The 18,357-nt window shown below is 40.5% G+C and overlaps 3 protein-coding genes across 4 annotated transcripts; 1 reads left to right on the plus strand and 2 right to left on the minus strand.

Annotated features, from left to right (window-relative positions):
• Positions 1-249: 249 nt before the first annotated feature.
• cxcl8a (chemokine (C-X-C motif) ligand 8a) lies at positions 250-8,514 on the minus strand. Its single transcript, XM_074688042.1, has 4 exons — positions 8,382-8,514; positions 718-809; positions 469-592; positions 250-340 (listed from the first exon to the last, which is right to left on the minus strand). The coding sequence occupies exons 2-4, from the start codon at positions 782-784 to the stop codon at positions 250-252; spliced, it is 282 nt and encodes a 93-aa protein (XP_074544143.1). The 5' UTR covers positions 785-809; positions 8,382-8,514.
• A 16-nt stretch (positions 8,515-8,530) lies between these two features.
• fbxo10 (F-box protein 10) lies at positions 8,531-14,197 on the plus strand. 2 transcript variants are annotated; one of them, XM_074687988.1, is made up of 11 exons: positions 8,531-8,772; positions 9,179-9,808; positions 10,457-11,278; positions 11,487-11,636; positions 11,773-11,909; positions 12,231-12,301; positions 12,439-12,591; positions 12,672-13,022; positions 13,116-13,423; positions 13,507-13,694; positions 14,017-14,197. In XM_074687988.1, the coding sequence occupies exons 2-11, from the start codon at positions 9,224-9,226 to the stop codon at positions 14,195-14,197; spliced, it is 2,946 nt and encodes a 981-aa protein (XP_074544089.1). In that variant the 5' UTR covers positions 8,531-8,772; positions 9,179-9,223. The 2 variants fall into 2 exon arrangements, with proteins under 2 accessions (XP_074544089.1, XP_074544080.1); XM_074687979.1 differs by having other exon boundaries at positions 8,534-8,772; positions 13,113-13,423.
• An 803-nt stretch (positions 14,198-15,000) lies between these two features.
• Positions 15,001-18,193, minus strand: polr1e (RNA polymerase I subunit E). The gene is made up of 12 exons (XM_074688014.1): positions 18,039-18,193; positions 17,615-17,718; positions 17,403-17,479; positions 17,223-17,308; positions 17,043-17,098; positions 16,802-16,946; positions 16,613-16,717; positions 16,349-16,445; positions 16,124-16,254; positions 15,953-16,034; positions 15,635-15,766; positions 15,001-15,294 (listed from the first exon to the last, which is right to left on the minus strand). Exons 1-12 carry the CDS (start codon positions 18,100-18,102, stop codon positions 15,129-15,131), a joined length of 1,245 nt encoding a protein of 414 aa, XP_074544115.1. The 5' UTR covers positions 18,103-18,193; the 3' UTR covers positions 15,001-15,128.
• Between the last annotated feature and the right edge of the window lie 164 nt (positions 18,194-18,357).

Genomic DNA, 18,357 nt, shown 5'->3' on the forward strand with positions numbered 1-18,357 from the left:
AGAATAGATCATCCTCTCAAGTAAAAAAAAAAGCTGGTATATCATTCATTTTTTCAGGCACTGGGTTTTCAGGGCACACATCACTTCTGGTCTGCTCAGCGTCTCCTGCTGCAGAAGAAAGAAAAAGAAAAGAATGGTGAGTCTATTAGTCTATGAGTATACTGAGAATATTTAAGCTAAAACATCTAAGTTTATACCATTAGATGACCCAGTATGCCATCCTAACCATGCACTTTCATCAACTCATACTTACTTGGACATGATCCTCTGGATGACTTTCTTGACCCATGGAGCCTCAGGATCCAGGCAAACCTTGTCACCTGTTGTTTTCAGAGTGGCACTGCAACACCAAGCAAGAAGGAGAGATACAGGTGAACACCTTGTGGAAAAAGTCATCAAGTAACAATGACCTCTTCTCTGACTTCATCACTATGTAGAGGAGATGAAGGCTATGAAAAAGGGCCTTACATGATCTCAGTGTCCTCGCAGTGGGAGCTGGCAGGAATCAGCTCCACCTTCTCTATGTGGCGGCCGATGGGCTTGCTCTCTGTTTTGATGCAGCGGCAGTGGCGCTCCACTCCCAGACTCATTCCTGATAAGACACATGCAGAAGAAACATGGTTACAAAGTGCAACGGTGTGTGCAGAAAACTTTTACAGCATTTAGAAACAATGCCAAACAAATACTATTGAGCTGCAAAAATTCTTAAGTTCTTACCTTCACTGATAGTCAAAAAGGCCAGGAGCATGGCAAATGAGATGACGATAACTCTGCTGTTCATCATTTTGGTCTATAAAACTTCTGCAAAACTGAAGAAAAAAAAAGCTGTCCGTTGAAGCTTGTAAAAGTAAAGAAGTTTCTGATTCTTCTCTTTTTTCCTTTTTCTTTGGCTCGCTTAAGTCTCTCCTCAGCTTCTCCTTTTCTCGCTTCAGCTGCGTTCTCGCTCTGCTGTTTGAATCTAGCGCTGGAAAGGGGAGCAGTCTCCTTTTATAGAGGGCTCCTGGAAGTGACTCATCCCTCTAACTCAAGATGTTGCGCAAACTTGGAGAGTTAACAACTGTTGGGAATTTACACGGCAAGGATTTTTGGATTGACAGGTATGAGGGCTCATATGGGGCACATTTGTCACCCATAAAGTGATGATTAGGAAAATCACAGTGACTAAAAATTTGTAAGAGTTAGTTAATGATAGAGGAATGTTTGAGAGAAAGGATTTGTGATCTGGACATTGCTGTTTATTTTATTATGCAGCATTGCTCACAAAAAGCTCACGGTTGAGATACTGATAAACAGTTAATCTGTTCAGGTGATGCATGCAGTAAAATGAACAGTTGATCGGCATCTGTGAATAAGCAACTGATGACTGATAAACTCAGGTCCAGTCATCTGGAGTTTCCTGTTCAGAAAGTGGCATAAATGTCTGAAGAGCTACTAAAACGTGTTTAAAAACGTTCAACACTTCCCTGTATGCACTGTCAAAGTGATAATTTATTGATGCATATTATGGTAAGTCAGCAACCTGCTGAAGTTTGTTAAGGTTTGTCTGATGCTTCACCTGTCCATCTGATTTTCTCCATTTTTTTTTCTTTTTATGCATAAAGTAAATCATTATGTAGATGCTTATCTACTAAAAACAAATATTTGCATCAGGTTTTCTTTAAAAACAAAGTTTTCCATGGTAAAATTTTGTTGAATATGTGACCCATACATGTGCTATATAAGGCATCATCACGCTGATGTAATTTGACACTAATTTATGGAAGAAAAGCGGATTAATTATGTAGTTTTTCTTGAAATGAATTACAAAACAAGATCAAACATAAAAATGCTTTCTCTTGTGCACTTTCAGTCAAAATTACATTGAGTAGAGGACTGTGACACAACTTCATTAACTTCTAAAGTGCAAAAAGAGAAAAATGGAGTCTAAAAATGGTCAAATGTCCTGTTACATGTGGAATATGAAATAAAATAATAATTCAAATACATATGAACTGATTATTAAAACAAAAAAAAGTTGATAAAATAATACATTTCTAAATGTACTCCTCTCTGATGGATACAATATAAAAGTACTCTCTGAATACACTTTTGTTGAGCTAAATGAAAGGGAAAAAATCCTCTTGAAACCCCTACTATTACATAATATATAAAAAGAAATGCATAAAGTGGCGTACTAGATACCCTTTCAGTGGAACAATTTCATAGAGTGTACCCTGAATGCCCATTCATTTAATAAAATGCCAATAAGTGGGGATGGATACAAAAAGAAGCAAGAGAGTAGTGTCTGAATAAAGAAAAAACATATATTAACACCCAAGACAGTGTTTTTTTTCATCTAAGTTTGTTGTCAGTTCAAATTTACTGTTTAATTCACACTTAAATTTTCTTTTCAACAGGAAGGCTTTGCTTGAGGCACATGACATTGAATTTTCAATCAGACCATTTTTTTTTACCTAATAAGTCCTCTCATATGTCTGAAATCAAAGCTCTTCAAGACAATAATTGAACATTTCGAAAGTCTGTGAGCTGCAGGCTCAAGTGTCTGACATTCATGGGGAAAAGACAGGAAATGTGCCAAAAAATTTCATGGGACTTAATCTTGACACATTCTCAACAGGTTCCAACACATCTGTCTGGCAGTCACCATGTCATGATCATTGTTCTCACAAAGGACAACTAAGCACTGAGTAACCAGCCCCCATAAGGGACTACACTTTGAGGGTTAAGGTAGGTTAAGTTATTTCTTATTTCTTTATTGAAAAGAAAAGTTTGGAGGTGATGACGAGATATTTGACCACACTGTACATTTCCTTTTTAGGTCACCCCTTCTTTAAACATGCTGCAATAACAACAAGACTTGTGCAAACCTAGTGACATACAACATGTGAGCCACTTAGCTGGAAAGTTTTTGAGTTTATATCAAAGTGAAGTGACATGAGTGTCAGCATGTGACCTACACAATAAAGGGAAACACTTTTCTGTGAAAGTGGGTTTCCCCTAATATAAGTCTGATGATTTGGGGTGGTTTGGGAATGAAACTGACCAGAGTGCAGCACTGGGAGGTGAAAAATGTTCAGGGGCATTTTCATCTTTTGCCTTTTTGGAACACCGTCAGTCCTGTAACAGAGTTAACGAGAATATTTTATAGAGCAGAAATAATTTATAACGCACAAAAGTGAGATCAGACTTCATGGAACCTGAGGGGAAGTAAGATCAGATCCTGTTTGACAGCATGACACATAGATGTTTGGATATTACAAAACTTCCGATTTAATCAGCAAAATATTTTATCTTTGCAAGGCAGAAAGCTGCTGATTAGGAAATATTCAAACACTAAGACCAAATCCAAACTAATTCAAGTGACCCTGCTTTGGGGTCATGGTTTTGTGCTTATGAAAACAAACTGCATGCTACTGCAAGTCTAGGAGGCTAAAGGCACGGCAGGCCACCATCAAAGGTAACTATACAGCATTGGAGCAGACTGAAAGGACTGAAGCATTGCATCTGTTAATGTGTTCACACTCAGCACAGATGTTGAACATCTTGAGATGTTAACAAATCACTTTGTTTTGGATCACTTCCCTGCAGTAAATAACATCTTCCATTTTTCAGTGAAATTACAAACATCTGCCAAACAAACTTCTGGCATTAAACTTTTCAGGGTTTTTAGATATTGTTACTGTTGGGTGATTCTCTAACATTTCATGGGCTTCCTCTGGTCAAACATTTTAACCTTTCCACTAACCTACCTGAACTTTCTTTGCTATTTTTTCTTTCTCTGCCATATTTTTCACTGCACAGCTCATAAAATGTGGGTTTATAGAAAAACCAAGCAAGTATCCTCAGACTTTTGAAGTCAAGTGTTTTGGCTCATATTGTTCTCTTCTCATATTGCCAAGTGCTCCACAGAACTGCATAGCATTTAATAACTGTATGTATACAAGAGTGTGTTGGAGTGCAGCTAAGAGAGATTGCTTTATCCTGAGCGGCTCATGACTAAAACAGTCACAATAATACAGCCTTATCTTATCTTAGAGTGTGTTTTTCAACTACACACACTGTACACTGAAACCAAACACAAAGACTGAGTTAATGAAGGTGGAAACAGCAGTCGGGAAAATCAGGAATGAATCATGAACTTGTTATTTCCGAAGCTTTTCTCTTCTTTAAGAGGTAAGCTGATAGGTGTGCTTGAGTCTTGCTCATGGTGCATAATGCTCCACAGTAATAACAAACAATAAGTTTCAGTGGCACTTATGTTTAACAGCTGTTTGTATTTAACATGAGGAAGTGAGAGTCTGAAAAAAGGAGAAGAGTAAGAGACAGCCAGGCACTTGGGATTACGGGAAATGACAGGGAACTTCTTGGATTGACAAAGAGTTTGGGGGGTTGGAGGGGGTTGAGGAGTCACTGCTTTTTTCCCCCCTCACAGAGAGAGAGAAGAAAAACATTGAGTTGGGGTATATCTGTGACGCTGCATTCCACATGTGTAACTGTTGCTCTGACGTTAAGCGTCATGTCAGAACATGCCGACTTGTCTTCACTTTCTCTTATATGAAAAACATGCATTACATTGCATGCAAAGTGCACACACATTGCACACCACATATTTGTATTGTAACATATCTATCATACTTGTATTGTGAAATTTTCAACCTCAAACATTTTTTATTTACCAATCACTCTTGGTTTGTTTAGAAAAGAAAAAATGTGAATGTTCATGATGAAATTGCAAGGCTCTTTGAGGTTAGGGAGAAAACAAATTCAAAATGCTAACATTAAACAACAGAAAGACCGATTAGATAAATAGACCATGGGCTTGACACAGACTCTTGATTTCCAGTATTTTACCTTTAATGTTACCTCTGCGCCATCAGCTTTCATAGGAAGTGGGTAGTCACCTGAAATTAAATCTGTTGAGAAAGGAAGTCTTGAGATCATAACTAAGACTGGACACTGGCCAAGCAAGTAGATTATTCATGGAGCAGCAGTGATTGATTTCAACATCTTCTGAAGAATTCTCTTCAAACCAAAAATAAAAACCCACAAAGCATGCTTGTTTTTGGATCAGATGCCAAAGAGTAGCTGGGTTTGTCATGACAATACCCCCACTTCTAGATAAGTTCAATGACACACTGTGGGAGGGCAGCTCTAACTTCCATCCAAGAATCATAACTCATCCTGTTACTCTCTAATATGTGGATTGAAAACCAAAAGTATCTGTCTGTAGCGTTCTGTGACTGTTTGCAGTCTGCTGATCAACACGGGTCCTAAAACTAAAGCATTTCTAGAACAGCTCCAGAGCAGACATGTCTGTCGTTACTGTTGTGTCTTTGCTCAATTTATCTCAAAATAAAAGGAGACCTTGAATTGTTCAGTTTGCATGATCTCAGTGCTTTAATTTGTTTCTTATCTGATGTATTTTTACGTCTTTGAGTCCTCAGGACCTGAGATATCAGCCCCAGTGCTGACAAATTACTACAGATTAATTACTGTTCTTGCACCGACAAGTCAACATTGGACCCCTTTACAAACATGCTGCAGGTGATCTCACCCTGGGACCATGTAAAAGGGCTCAAGTGAGCCAAGTTTCTATAGTTCCTTTCCTATTGTCAGAAAAGCTTCAGAATACCAGAGCTGATCCCATTGAAAGATGACGAGGGAACACTGATGGAGCTGAATTTTGTCAGGGTTGGGGTGAGGGGGGTTTGTGTAGACTTGTGCTTCTTGGGTTAAAAAAATGTGTGAAAATACAGGCTCAGTAAATTCATTTTCACTGTAATTTTTTGACTGTTGAGACATGTAAAAACGTATCCAAACAAGAAGAGAGTTATTTGTTCGTGATTACAGCCTGCAGTTGACATCAGCACATTTCACAGAGGATTTAGAAATCACATTTAAGTCGCTCCTTAAGTGTTCATTTGCTTGACTGTAAGTGGTCACATGAGCAGGGCAAACCAGTAGAAGAGAAAAAAATATAATTACAATACCCCTTATCTCGATCACAAAAAAGGAAGCATTTAAGACTTTAGGTAACAAGTACCTCAGTTCAAGTGAATTCAAACTGTAACAAAAACTGTGTAAGGTTTGTATTTTTCTTTGGCAGGTGCCTTAAAACAACTATGCATAGATTAGACTCTGAGAGAAGACACATTGTCATCACCACATAAGCTCAGAGTGGTTTAATGGATATTCCTGGTGGAGCATGATGTGCTTTTTTTGCTTTATAAAAGAATTTAAGTTGTTTTTAAGTAATTCTTAGCATTGTATATCACATCATTTTTAGCTTTAAAAATATCTGCATGACATATAAATACATACAGAAGAGAGGAGAAAATGTATGAATAACCCTCAGTAAAATAATCCAATTCCAGTGCACAACTGCATCCCAAAAACTTCTTCTGTTACGTTTTTTAATGCTTGTGTTTTTAATGTAGAAAAGGTTAAATGTCTTGAAAATAACATTTGTTGGAAGGAGGCCCTGTGTATATTTCTTGAGGACAACTCGCAGTGTCACGTTGAGTTCTCAGTAGAAGAATGTTGCCACCTAGTGGATAAACTAGCATAATATCAGGACTTGCTCTTCTATTACTGACTTGCATACCTCTAAAACATCTGGTTTATGGATAACTGGAGCTGACCCCCTGAAGTGATTACAACAACAGCTCAAAGCAACTCCAGCACAACATTGCTGCTTCTCTCATTGAGATTCTACATAAAAAAGTAACAAAATGACTGGGATTTTTTTTTACTTCAGGGGCCATTAATATCAGTGCTGATGCCTGAAGTTATATGGAGGCCAAATGTGTGGATAAGGTTTAATTTCCAAAAACTTCTATGAATTTGACTTCTACTTCTAAAAATATCAAACACAGTATTAAAGTTAATTTCCTGTAAGAATGGAAGAATACATTGTATGTTCCTTTTCATCTTTTTTTTGCCATTAATGAAAAGAACAGAAATGAAGAGAAAGTGACAAAGGAAAATAAAAGGACAAATCATCCCTGTCAAAAATAAATAAATAAATAAATAGATAAATGAATAAATAAAATAAAAACAGAAGTGGGGCACATGAGGAAATTCAACTGCCTAAAAATTCAAAGCACTTGCACAATGTCTCAACATCATCGTTCTGTTAATCCAGAGTCTGTCTTATCTGGCACTGACTCTCGAGCCGCTCCCACCTGTCCTCAATTCACTGCACTTTTCCCACCATTTACTTGATACACGTGCCCAACAACACACCTGATCCCTTTCAACACAGAAGCTTTAAAATTAATTCCAGTTAACTCAACACTACCAGATAGACAATACCACCTTTAGTTACAGCTCACGTTTTCCCAAATTGCTGTAACAGGCAGATTTCTTACTGTCAAAATAGGAGTTCACAGGAAACACTTTTACGCACTTCAAAACCTTATCAGGAGAAACTTTCAGTGGACAGATTACCAAACATGGTTTGGTAAATTGGAACAGCATTTTTCAGGTAATTTGGGACACTATTGACAAGACAATATGGTAAACCTAAACACAAGTGTATCCATGCCATGCCTCCAATAGCTTGACATCTCTATCTGCACAGGTTCACAGAGACACATACAAACATTTTTTTAACAATTTATGAAAAATTTACGTATATAAAAGCTTATTCCTTACTTCTGTCTTGTTTACAATATATTAAAACCAACCCTCGTAATATTTCTATCATTTCCATTGACTTAGCAAAACAGAATGTTGAGTTTATAAGTGGTGGCAAAGCAACAATAATGTTGGAGCCAGTGCATGGTTTGCAATTGTGCCTTTTGTTCACTTTGCCTTATCTATGGTTCAACCTCTATTCACACTTGCCAGTACAAAAGGGAGTGGAAAATCAGGGTAAATGTGTAGGGGAGAATACGTACAAGAGGCAGGATGTAGGAAAAATGAGCTACCTATGAGTAGAGAAGTGATGGAGGCAGGGCGAGAAACACTCAGATTAATACTTTTTTTTTTTTTTTTTTTTTTTTTTTTTTGCAGTAGTACGATTTTAAGGCAAAGGTCTACAGCAATGATACAAGTCCCAATATGAGCTGCTGATCAGAATCACCATACATGTTGCAAAATAATAATTTTGTGTGAAATTCATTATGGGATTAAGCGAAACCTCTAAAAAATAATAAAACGCAATTAATGGCTTTAAATAAAGGAATGCACCATATGCTAGGTTATGTTTTGTTTTTCATGACAATAATATGATCACCAGGTGGAATTACAAAAACTGTCCCATCATACCTGAATTCACCCAACAAGATGTGTAAAGTAAAATAAAAAAAATTAAAAAAAGTAATAAGTAATAAGAAAAAAATGGGGATAATTGAACTGTACTGTGAAATGATTTTTACCTGTTTATTGGGTTTGGCTGGATGCAGAGATGCGAGAGATGGGGATGCGGACGAAAGCGCCACCCACTTTCTCCAACAGTATGGTTTAACCACATACATTTAGGCCTGAATTGGTTTGAAGTAGTTAACGACAATGTTAACCGCAGCCCATGCTCATGAGGTAAACACCCACATTTGGAAGCGGAAGACGGAGCAGCTCTCTGGCTGTTCGTGGTGTCTGTAATCTGGAAGCTCTGGAAGTCCATTTCGGTGAAGTTGTCATGGACTGCTATGGTGCCTAAAAGCAGTGAAGAAAAAAGTCGCTGTTGTAGGCGTGTAGGAAAAGACGGAGAGATCTGATCCTCGAGTGGACATGTGTTGATGCATGTAACGATGTGAAGATCTTGAAAGGGTAAGGCTTTAATTCTTTGACGGCTACGCTGTGCTTTGTGATGTATGCTAACAGTGGTAGCGCTAAGAGATCGACTGTTGTTGCAAAATTTTCTCCAGATTTTACGGAAGAAAAAAAGCCCACACATTGGCAACATGAAAGCATGTTACTGAAATGTTATTTTCATTACATCTATCTCACTGCGTGTAGTTTTCCTGCTAACTTGGGCCATGCTTGTTAGTCGCAGCAACACCTGGCCCCAGCAGCAGAGCTACTTTCTGACCTCAAACTCTGCTTCTTGCATGTCAATCTGTTTGTTGGTCTTAAACTAAACTGCATGTTCATCTCCTTTGTTGTTGTGTAACGGGCTGGTAGCAGCGGTTTCCTGTTACGCTAACTGCGCGTGCGTGTGGTTGACTGTTTCCAGGTACTCCCACTGTCACGCTGCTCCCCAGCTGGTGTCTCTGCTGCCATGGAGGCTGGCAGCCTCCCCGTGGAGCTGTGGAGGGTTATCTTAGCGTACCTGCCTCTGCCTGACCTGGGTCGCTGCTGCCAGGTGTGCCGTGCCTGGCGGGAGCTCGTGATCTCTCTGGATAACACCCGCTGGAGACAACTCTGCCTCGGCTGCCCGGAGTGCCGACATCCCAACTGGCCCAGCCAGCCCCATCTGGAGCCTCCATCCTGGAGAGAGGCGCTGAAGCAACATGCGCTGGCTACCCGGACCTGGACTCAGAACGGACCGGAACCTCAGTCCTCTGCCTGCCTCCTCTTCTTCCGACGCAGGAAAGACCGCAGGGTTTGGCATGTGGGGCCTGGGTGTGATTTTGAGACACTGCGAGGTGCTCTTGGGGTGGTGGCGCCGTATGACCGTGTGGTCCTCCATCCAGGGGTGTATGAGGAGCAGGCTGAAGTGCTGCTGAGGGTGCCTGTGGAGCTGGTTGGACTGGGACAGTTGGGTGAAGTGGCCCTCCTGGTGTCTGTGGAGCAGCAGTGTCCCACAGCCAGGCTGTGCAACCTGGTGTTCATGCCACCTTGGTTTTCTACTGTCGTCTACAAGGTAAAGAAAAGCAAGTTGTGATGCTTTTGGGTGTTTTTTCCCAGATATGTTATTGATTTTTCCTTTCCACAAAAACAACAACACAAAAGTTCAACAAATTAAAGATAAATAATACTAACAAGATAAAACATACAAATATGAAAAAGAGATACAATCCACAGGGTCCTTTCTTTTTTTTTTTTGCTTCTCACTTCTTCACAAGTGTTAAAGCTAAATTATCATTCAAAAAAAAAAATTAGTCCATACTTATATGAATCACTGGGAAATAGTTTTTTAAGTTTTCAAATGGAAACGTAAAGTACACACCAAAGTTCAAAACATTTGTGTTGCTTGATAAGTTGCATTGGTGAACTGCAAAGAATGATTAAATAAATAAAAAGTTTTCATTTGTTGTGCTCTTTTCTCAGCTGTGTCATGAATCATGAAACCAATATCACTTTTAGAATGAATGTATCATCAGCACAACTGCCATTGTCATACAGTTAAGAACCCTGCTAATATCCAGCAAAACAACGCTCACTCTTGTGTACAGTTGCTTCAATATCTTAATATCTAAAATGAAAAAGTAAAATATATTAATACATCTTAAAATCTGATCAAACTGCACTTATTTTGTTGTGATTGATTTTGTCTCCTTGCTCTTTGTAGACATCCTGGGGTCATGTCCAACTCGACAACTGCAACTTCGAGGGGACTCAGTTACAAATCCGTGGCCCGGGAACCTGCCAGGCTCGCTTCTGCTCCTTCTCACAAGGCAGCTCTGCCCACTTGCTGGGTGTCGTCCTCAGTTTGTTCGACAGCTGTGACTTCTCTGGTAGTGACACAGCTTCAGTGACCATTGAAGGTCCTCCAGTTTCAGAAAGGAACTGGGCTTGTAAACATTTGGCTGCCCTGGCTAGGACGTTCCCTTCTTGTGGCGTGTCTGGAAGTCACAATTGCCCTGCACTTGTTGCCTCCACTGGTGGTCACAAACAGCTTGGAGCTAATGCCAAAAAAGAGCCTGTGGGTCCAGAGAACTTTCAGAGGAGGACTGGTGTAGACCCGGTGTGTCAAGGCACAGTCATTGAAGATTGTTGCAGTGATGGGGAACACAGTGAGGGGGAGGAAGAGAAACAAGATGGAGGAGAAACTATCAATACAAAAATCCAACACAAATTGGATTACAAAATCCCATGTGACTATCATGGCCTTTCGCATTTGCTCAAACCTCGACCTGATGGCTCTCTGCCACTGTCCTCCTCCCCTGACCCCCCATCTGCAACCCCTGAACCTCTCACTTTTCAGCAGGAATTAGAGAGGGATCCAGTGGCTCAGATGTTGGCAGCATCAACTCTTGGCTGTATCCTCAGACGCTGCCTCTTCAGGGAAGGGAAGGGTGGTGTGCATTTGTCTAATTATGGACAAGCTCGTCTGGAGGGGAATGTTTTCAGAAGGTTGAACTATGCTGTGCGCTGCATCCAGAACTCCACAGTAAATAAAATCAAAACTTTGTTTTCAGAATAACGAATGTCACTTCAAACTGGCATAAAGTGCTCAACATTTGACATCATCCAGGCTGCATGCATTTTAAAGCGCTGTATAGCGCTAAAGAAGCAGCCAAGATAATGAGTAATTAATCACCGGGGTCTTATTCAAAGAGTTACCTGAGCTGCTTGTGTTTCTTTCTCTCTTACTTTAGATAGTGATGCTGAGAAACGAGGTGTGTGAGTGCCGTGCCTCAGGTGTGTTCCTGCGCCTCTCTGCTCAGGGCCTCATCGCAGAAAACAACATTCACTCCAATGGCGAGGCAGGGCTGGACATTCGAAAAGGAGCTAACCCAATTATCTTGGTAAGAGTCGGATCCCACAGTGAGCCGTCATGTCATGAAACACCATTGAAGTGATGCACAGAGGTAGATGGTGTATTTTAAAAGCTGACTTCTCTCAGTCTGTCTTTTTAGACTCACTCTGTCCTTCATTCCACAGTGCAACAGAATACACAGTGGTTTGCGTTCAGGGGTTGTTGTCCTTGGCAATGGGAAAGGTGCAATTCGGAGTAACCAGATCTTTAGCAACAAGGAAGCAGGCGTCTATATTCTCTTCAGTGGGAATCCTGTGGTCAGGTAGGCAGGACTGCCAAACTTCTTCCCAAGCAAGTGAAATACCATGACATTATTTACTGTTTTCATGTAGAATTAAGATGTTTGTAACTCAGAACAGATAAATCATGTGTACTTTGGATCTAGTGCTTTAAATGCATCAGACTGAACCACCATCACTGCAACAGGCTTTTTGGACTTTTCAAAGAGGAAAAGTTCCTCTACTACTGTTGTGTAGTGTAGTACACCTGATTTTAAGTGTTTGTCTATTCAATAAATACACCACCCAGGCCACATGATATTGTTTTTCTTTATTCCTTATTCTCTGCTTCTCGGTCTCCTTAGTGGGAATCACATCTTCCAGGGCCAAGCGGCAGGAATTGCTGTAAACGAAAACGGAAGAGGGATGATTACAGGTGCGTGTCCAGCTGTTTCGCCTCCTTTAACACATTTGCATCTGAATCCTGTGCTTGATTTCCCCTGTATTTGAAAACAGAAACTCCATCTTGTGTTTTCTAATAATTTCTTACATGTAATAAAACGTAAATTCCAGAAAATGTGATCAAGGAGAACCAATGGGGAGGAGTCGACATCCGAAGAGGAGGTGACCCCATCTTGCGGAACAACTACATTTGTTATGGATATTCAGATGGCGTTGTGGTTGGGGAGAGAGGCCGCGGACTCATTGAGGGGAACCATGTCTACTGTGAGAACTTCAGCCTGATAGTAACAGCATCATATATTTTATCTGATGTGAAAATTCATCTTTGATTCCATCTTTTTTAGGTAACAAAGGCTGTGGAGTGTGGGTTATGTCATCCAGCCTCCCGCAGCTCCTGGGGAACTACATTACCCATAACTTTATGTATGGGTTAGCTGTGTTCTGCCGGAAGGACCCAGAGAACATTGAGGCCAGGGAGGGCAACTGGCCCGGGCAGGAGAGGATTGGGGAAGAGGAAGGCAGAGGGGAGAGAAGGGGGGCGGAGGGAGAAGGGAGAGAAGGGCAGGAGAACTTGAATGAGGAGGGGGAGCTGTTTGGGTGGGAGAGTGAGCTGGACAGTGAGGATGAGCGACTCTCTGCCCGTCGTTCCATCAGTGTGGCGCTAGTGGAGAGCAACTGCATAAATTATAACGGAGGTAAAAGAAAGAAAAGTTGTGATCCATAGTTTTAAGTAAACTGAGTCTCTCATTCTTGTCTTTAATGCTTCTTCTATTTTCCCTCTGCAGCAGTTGGCCTCTATGTGAAAAGCAGTGAGCCCCTCAATGTTTTTGCTAACCTGCTGAACAGTAACCGTGGCACTGGAATCGCTGTACTGCAGAGCAGTCAGCTGACCCGGCTGGTTACAAACTGCATTCTTGAAAATGGTCGAGGAGGTGTCACTGTGGAGAAAGACTGCAGGGTGGAGCTTCGTGGTAACGGCATCTATAAAAACAGCAGCCATGGAGTCAGTTTCAGTGGAAACGGGCAGGTTGTTGAGAACGATGTGATTGGAAACCGTGGTTATGGGATCCAGGTCTCTGGCAGCGCTGACATCAAGGTGAGACTGAACTCTCCTCAGATCTAATATCAACAGATAGCTCATGTTTATTTTCATTGGTTTCATCATTTTTTTCTCTTTAGGTTTTACGCAATCGTGTTCAGCCAGCTCAAGGCTGTGGCATTGCTGTGCTGGGGCCGGTCAAAGGGAATGTCCATGATAATGTCTTGTTTCAAGGACACCCTAAAAACAGTAAAGCACTGCTACATATGGATCCTGGAAATGAGAGCTGTGTGTTGCGCAACAACAGTGTTCTCAGGCACAATAACAGGTAACTAGGCAACAAAAGAAAGGGCTGGATTCAAAGACCACCAAGAGCTTAATAGGCTTTGATGGCTGTTTCCCTCTACTGTGTCTACACTTAAAGCAGATTTCACATTCCAATTACCTTGATAAAGCATCAGTTCTCACAATTTCGTTACATTAATAATAGTTTTATGTTGTATATGAACTCATATGAACTTAAGTCATGTAAATTTCCTGAAATAAATCCTTAAGATATCCTCACTTTGTGTTTGTTAACATAGTTGGTATCATTTTCTGCAAAAAAAAAATTGATAAAAGGAATTTAATATGTCTCTCTCTTGTTTTAGCTGTACATCTGCTCCTCCCTGGCTTTTGGAAAACCCTCCCCCTCGTCCTCTGGCCAGTTCCCCCTCTGGTCTCACTTCATCACAATATCCCTCACGCCTTGGAATTTCAATGTCAACCAGGATCAGTGCAACAGTAGAAAGTGGTTGCCACAGCGGCAGCATGTTCTGCTCAATCCTGTGAACTCTGACCAGCGCATTAAGTCAAGTTTACTGAACAGAATTGGGGTTAATCTGACATTTTTGTGCTCAAACAGCCCTCAGAGAAGATCCTGGAAAATTATTACCTCCAGGTGAGGTAGAGTTACTGTCCCAAAGATAGAAGAGGTCTTAAACCACTGAAGGGTGAATCTGAAGTCATCTTTTGTAAAAAAAAAAATTGTATACATTTCCTTTGCATTCATACATAAATGGAAGCTAGAGTAAAACATGTTCTGGCATCATCCCCTTTTAACATTCCCATACCAAAGCTTTAACTCAATCATGCAGATTTCTTATTCATGTACAGGACTGCTATCAACTTAGTTGGTTTTGTAAGTTTGCTTCTGAGACTCCTTGGATAGGAAGTGCACATTTATAAATCCTAACAGGGGTCTAAGGCTTCAGCGATGCCAGCTCAATCCATGTGAACAAAGTAAAGCTGTGCCTTGTTTGACTTTTCAATCAAATAATGATTGTAGCTAGAGAGGGATTGTTAGTGTAAGGGATTTATGCAAAAGAAGCCAAATTGAAGCTTCTGCCTCTTGCACTCAGCTGCTGTTTCCTGCAGAGTCTGCTATTGTGTCATATCCACCACGTTGTTTTTAAACACGAGCCTTTTTGATATAGTAAAGAAAAATGTAAAATGTGTCTTAACTTTCACATGCTGAATGGGGGCATGCAGCCACGCGGACTCACCTGGTTACAAGCAGCTCAAGAAGGATTTTCAGTGTGCAATATGTGCTGTCGTTTACGACCCCATTTCTCTGCTTTTTTTGTATTTCGCTGTTTGCATTATGTAAAATATTAGTGTATAATTAAACACTGCACCACTTTATTTGTCCAAAAACTGCTTTAATAAACAATTCTTATTTGTTGTATTTGCACCACCTTGAGTCTTGCCATATTCTTTATCTTCAGTGCATTTTCTTGCGTTTCCGTCTTTCCATGAACTTATCGTATTTGACCAGAGGTAGAACCAGGAAAGCCTGTCTATGTTCATTGCTCGGCCTATCCTCCTCTGCTTTTGCTCTGGCTGTCTTTGACAAGGTCAGTCCCATTGACTTCGCTACTTCAATCATCCTGTAGGGGAACAACACAACAGGATTAGTTACTTTATACTCACAGAGCTCTTCTAATGGAACTCTCTCTAAGTGTTCTATCATTTAATATAATAATCTTCTTATTTATAGAGCAACTTTCAAACTAAGTGCTTGGGGGTACTCAGAAGACCACCACCTAGGGGGCAAAGTGTCCACGCAAGCATATAATGTGTAAATAATGGTGCTATGCCATTTACCATTTTGCGAGTTTGTAAGAGAAAAAAAGTCCACTATATATGTACCATGCAAAGTGGGGTCTCCCACTCACAAAATAGGGTAATTCAAAGGGGGCGTCATTCAGTGAGAACCTTTACTCTTACCTAGCCTCAGTGATCCCCAGGTCACGGTGCAGTAATGACAGATCAGCAGTCATGTGATCCATATGCAGAAGCAGGGCAAGACAGAAAGCTGCTAATTTGACCTGCATTGATGCAGACACCATGTTCTGAACCCTTTGTGGAAAAGATACAGTGAAAAAACATATATATGGTTACATGCATTCTGGTAAAAAAAAGAATGTGTAGAAAAAATAAAATCAGTGCAGGAGCAGATACATGAAGGACAACTGTCTTTTTAATTTATCAAAGAAATGTGTCCATAAAATGTTGCATAGGAAATGTACAGAAACACTATCGTACCGGCCATTTTTGAAAGTCTCCACTGTGAATGTTCTGAAAAGTTTGGTCTGAATTATGCGAGGGCAGCCTTCTTCCATGCCAACTGTCCACAAGAAACAAAAAAGCTATTAACCTTTAGTTTTTTGAAGCAACTTTGACTCATTTACTGTAAACTCAGAGACAAATACTCACACTTGCGGGAGAGGTTTCTTTGACGTAAAAGTTTGAAGAGTAGAGAGAGGTAGAAGGCACAGCGCACTATTTTATCTCTGGCTTCACCTTCGGGTGGCAGGTTCACCAGGAACTTAACAACACTGAGACACCTCGAGTAAAAGAGCAAATAAAGATCACAGTTTCAAGGGAACAAAATAAAGATTCAAAATGGATCTTGGCAAGAGTGAGTAGTTTCTCACATACCCTCCTTCATCTCTCATGTTCTGCAGCTCCTCTGAGGTCAGGGCTGCCATCTTGGAACCAGCCTGTTCTAAGGCTTCAAACTCTGCTGGACTCAGGACTGCAGATATCGATTAAGGAGAGTGACTCAGATAAACTACTGTTAGCTTTGAACTCAAACTATACCATCTGTTCCAACACCTGGAGTTCCTTTAATCTCTTACTGGCACACACACACACACACACACACACACACACACATGCGTACACACACAGAATAAAAGATACGACCATCAAATGGATAGACGTCCTCAGGTTTGGTAGCATCTGCAGAGCAGGGAGGCAGATGCAGAGCCAGGTCTTCCTGTGACTCAGCAACTTCTTGTTGTAGAACTGAGAGGAACAAGATGTGAATAGGTTAAAGAACAACCACTAATCTGGATGGTTTCTCTGAATATTTTTGGCTGTGTGCCTTACCTTCCAAGCCTTTCTGTTCAATCACACTGGTGGCAGCTTTAGCCACAGCTTGATTCAGGGTATCACTGCCCACCTGATTAAGTCGGCGAGAGCTCAGGGCTCTCTTTTGTTTATTGGTGCCAAATGCCTCAATTAAAGAGTCAACCTAAAATGAAAATGAGACATAAGATCAAGACTAACATTCAAGGTTATTATTACTTGAGCAAAGAATTTTATAGGGCACGAAGACACATTAAACTACCTTCTCTCTGTATGTCTGAGTAGTGTCCTGGGCAGTGGCGGTCTCTGTCACCTCTCCTGATAGGAAACATTATCAATACATGTTATGTGTTGAAAATTTCCAAACTAACTGCAGTTCTACATAAACCATTCAATACCTCTGTTACATTTAGCTTTGTATTAAAACACTGTTTTTTTTCACCTGGTATAACAGGTTGCATGTTGAACAGCTGAGCACTGTGTACCTCCATCTGCATGGTCTGCTTGTTTAACACTCCAACATAATATCTGAAAGACAATGAATATGTCTTATTAATCATCCTCTTCACATAGAAGTGATCGCTTCAGTCACAAGATCTCTCACCATGCTTTATTAACCTACTTGCAAAGATTGTTGCATTTCATGGACCCCACTCCAAAGTTGCTTCCAACATAAGACAGCCTTTCTGTTTCAGCAACCTAGTCAGGGGACAACATGCCCAAAGTATCATAAATTATTATCATATAAGTGATAATGCTCAGTATGTCAACACATTCCAAACAAGTCATATCAACATTATAGTGTTAAAGGCAGAAGCAGTATTTCTTTCTCACCACAATCCGTCTGCTTCTTTTCCTGGGGGTTTTATCATCTGTGTTTTTGTACATGGTAAAATCCAGTGCGTTTGCATTTTGGATGCTTCCGTTGGAAAAGCGGACTGCAAAAAGAATAAATGCAAAATCTCATAACAGAGTTGATTTATACGTGAACAATGTGTTGGAAAACACTACATGCATCATGTAACAGCATTAATACCTACAATAAAACATGTTAAAATGTAGGGTTTAAAATACTAATCGATGTTTCCCGTGAGTAAAACACAGTTGGTCGTGTTCAGACTGTGCGTAGTACCCACGTGTGCAGTATAAACAGCGAATAAAAATGGGAAGGTTGTGTATGACCAAACCTTAACGGGAGAGATTTTACGTTGAATTTCCACCTGAGTAACTCGTTTGTACAGCGAAATGACATAGTTACCAATAACAGCTTTATCCGAGTCATTTTCCTCTCCACAACACACCAACGAGCAGGAGGCAGCCATGGCTGTTGTTATAAGATTCACAGCGATCCAAGAGCACTCACTCAGTTGTCTTTCTGGCTTCGCTAACCGATGACTGGCGACGAGCAAAACATGTATGATAGTAACATGCTATTAAGAAGAAACTGTGTATAAATATACTCTTAATATCCAAGTCTGCGTTGATCATAGAAAGTTGTGAAATTAATTCATTTGAAAGATTTAATAGGCGCGGGATGAGTTACAACGTATGAAATAAGTGGCACGAGGGTATAATCT

This window comes from Halichoeres trimaculatus, unplaced genomic scaffold (assembly GCF_033239565.1).
Source record: "Halichoeres trimaculatus isolate MK-OKI-2021-1 unplaced genomic scaffold, fHalTri1.1 fHalTri1_scaffold_2, whole genome shotgun sequence".
Taxonomy (NCBI): domain Eukaryota; kingdom Metazoa; phylum Chordata; class Actinopteri; order Labriformes; family Labridae; genus Halichoeres; species Halichoeres trimaculatus.

What these genes read in the sequence shown, in the direction of transcription:
- cxcl8a (XM_074688042.1), bottom strand. Translation starts at nt 784, where the DNA reads ATGATGAACAGCAGAGTTATCGTCATCTCATTTGCCATGCTCCTGGCC. An exon ending in CTTTTTGACTATCAGTGAAG is followed by an intron (nt 593 to 717) that starts GTAAGAACTTAA and finishes GTGTCTTATCAG; the next exon opens with GAATGAGTCTGGGAGTGGAG. An exon ending in TGCGAGGACACTGAGATCAT is followed by an intron (nt 341 to 468) that starts GTAAGGCCCTTT and finishes TTGGTGTTGCAG; the next exon opens with TGCCACTCTGAAAACAACAG.
- fbxo10 (XM_074687979.1), top strand. Translation starts at nt 9,224, where the DNA reads ATGGAGGCTGGCAGCCTCCCCGTGGAGCTGTGGAGGGTTATCTTAGCG. An exon ending in CGGAAGAGGGATGATTACAG is followed by an intron (nt 12,302 to 12,438) that starts GTGCGTGTCCAG and finishes CGTAAATTCCAG; the next exon opens with AAAATGTGATCAAGGAGAAC. An exon ending in CTGCATAAATTATAACGGAG is followed by an intron (nt 13,023 to 13,112) that starts GTAAAAGAAAGA and finishes TTCCCTCTGCAG; the next exon opens with CAGTTGGCCTCTATGTGAAA.
- polr1e (XM_074688014.1), bottom strand. Translation starts at nt 18,102, where the DNA reads ATGGCTGCCTCCTGCTCGTTGGTGTGTTGTGGAGAGGAAAATGACTCG. An exon ending in AAAGAAGCAGACGGATTGTG is followed by an intron (nt 17,480 to 17,614) that starts GTGAGAAAGAAA and finishes TCCCCTGACTAG; the next exon opens with GTTGCTGAAACAGAAAGGCT. An exon ending in CTGGGGATCACTGAGGCTAG is followed by an intron (nt 15,295 to 15,634) that starts GTAAGAGTAAAG and finishes GTTCCCCTACAG; the next exon opens with GATGATTGAAGTAGCGAAGT.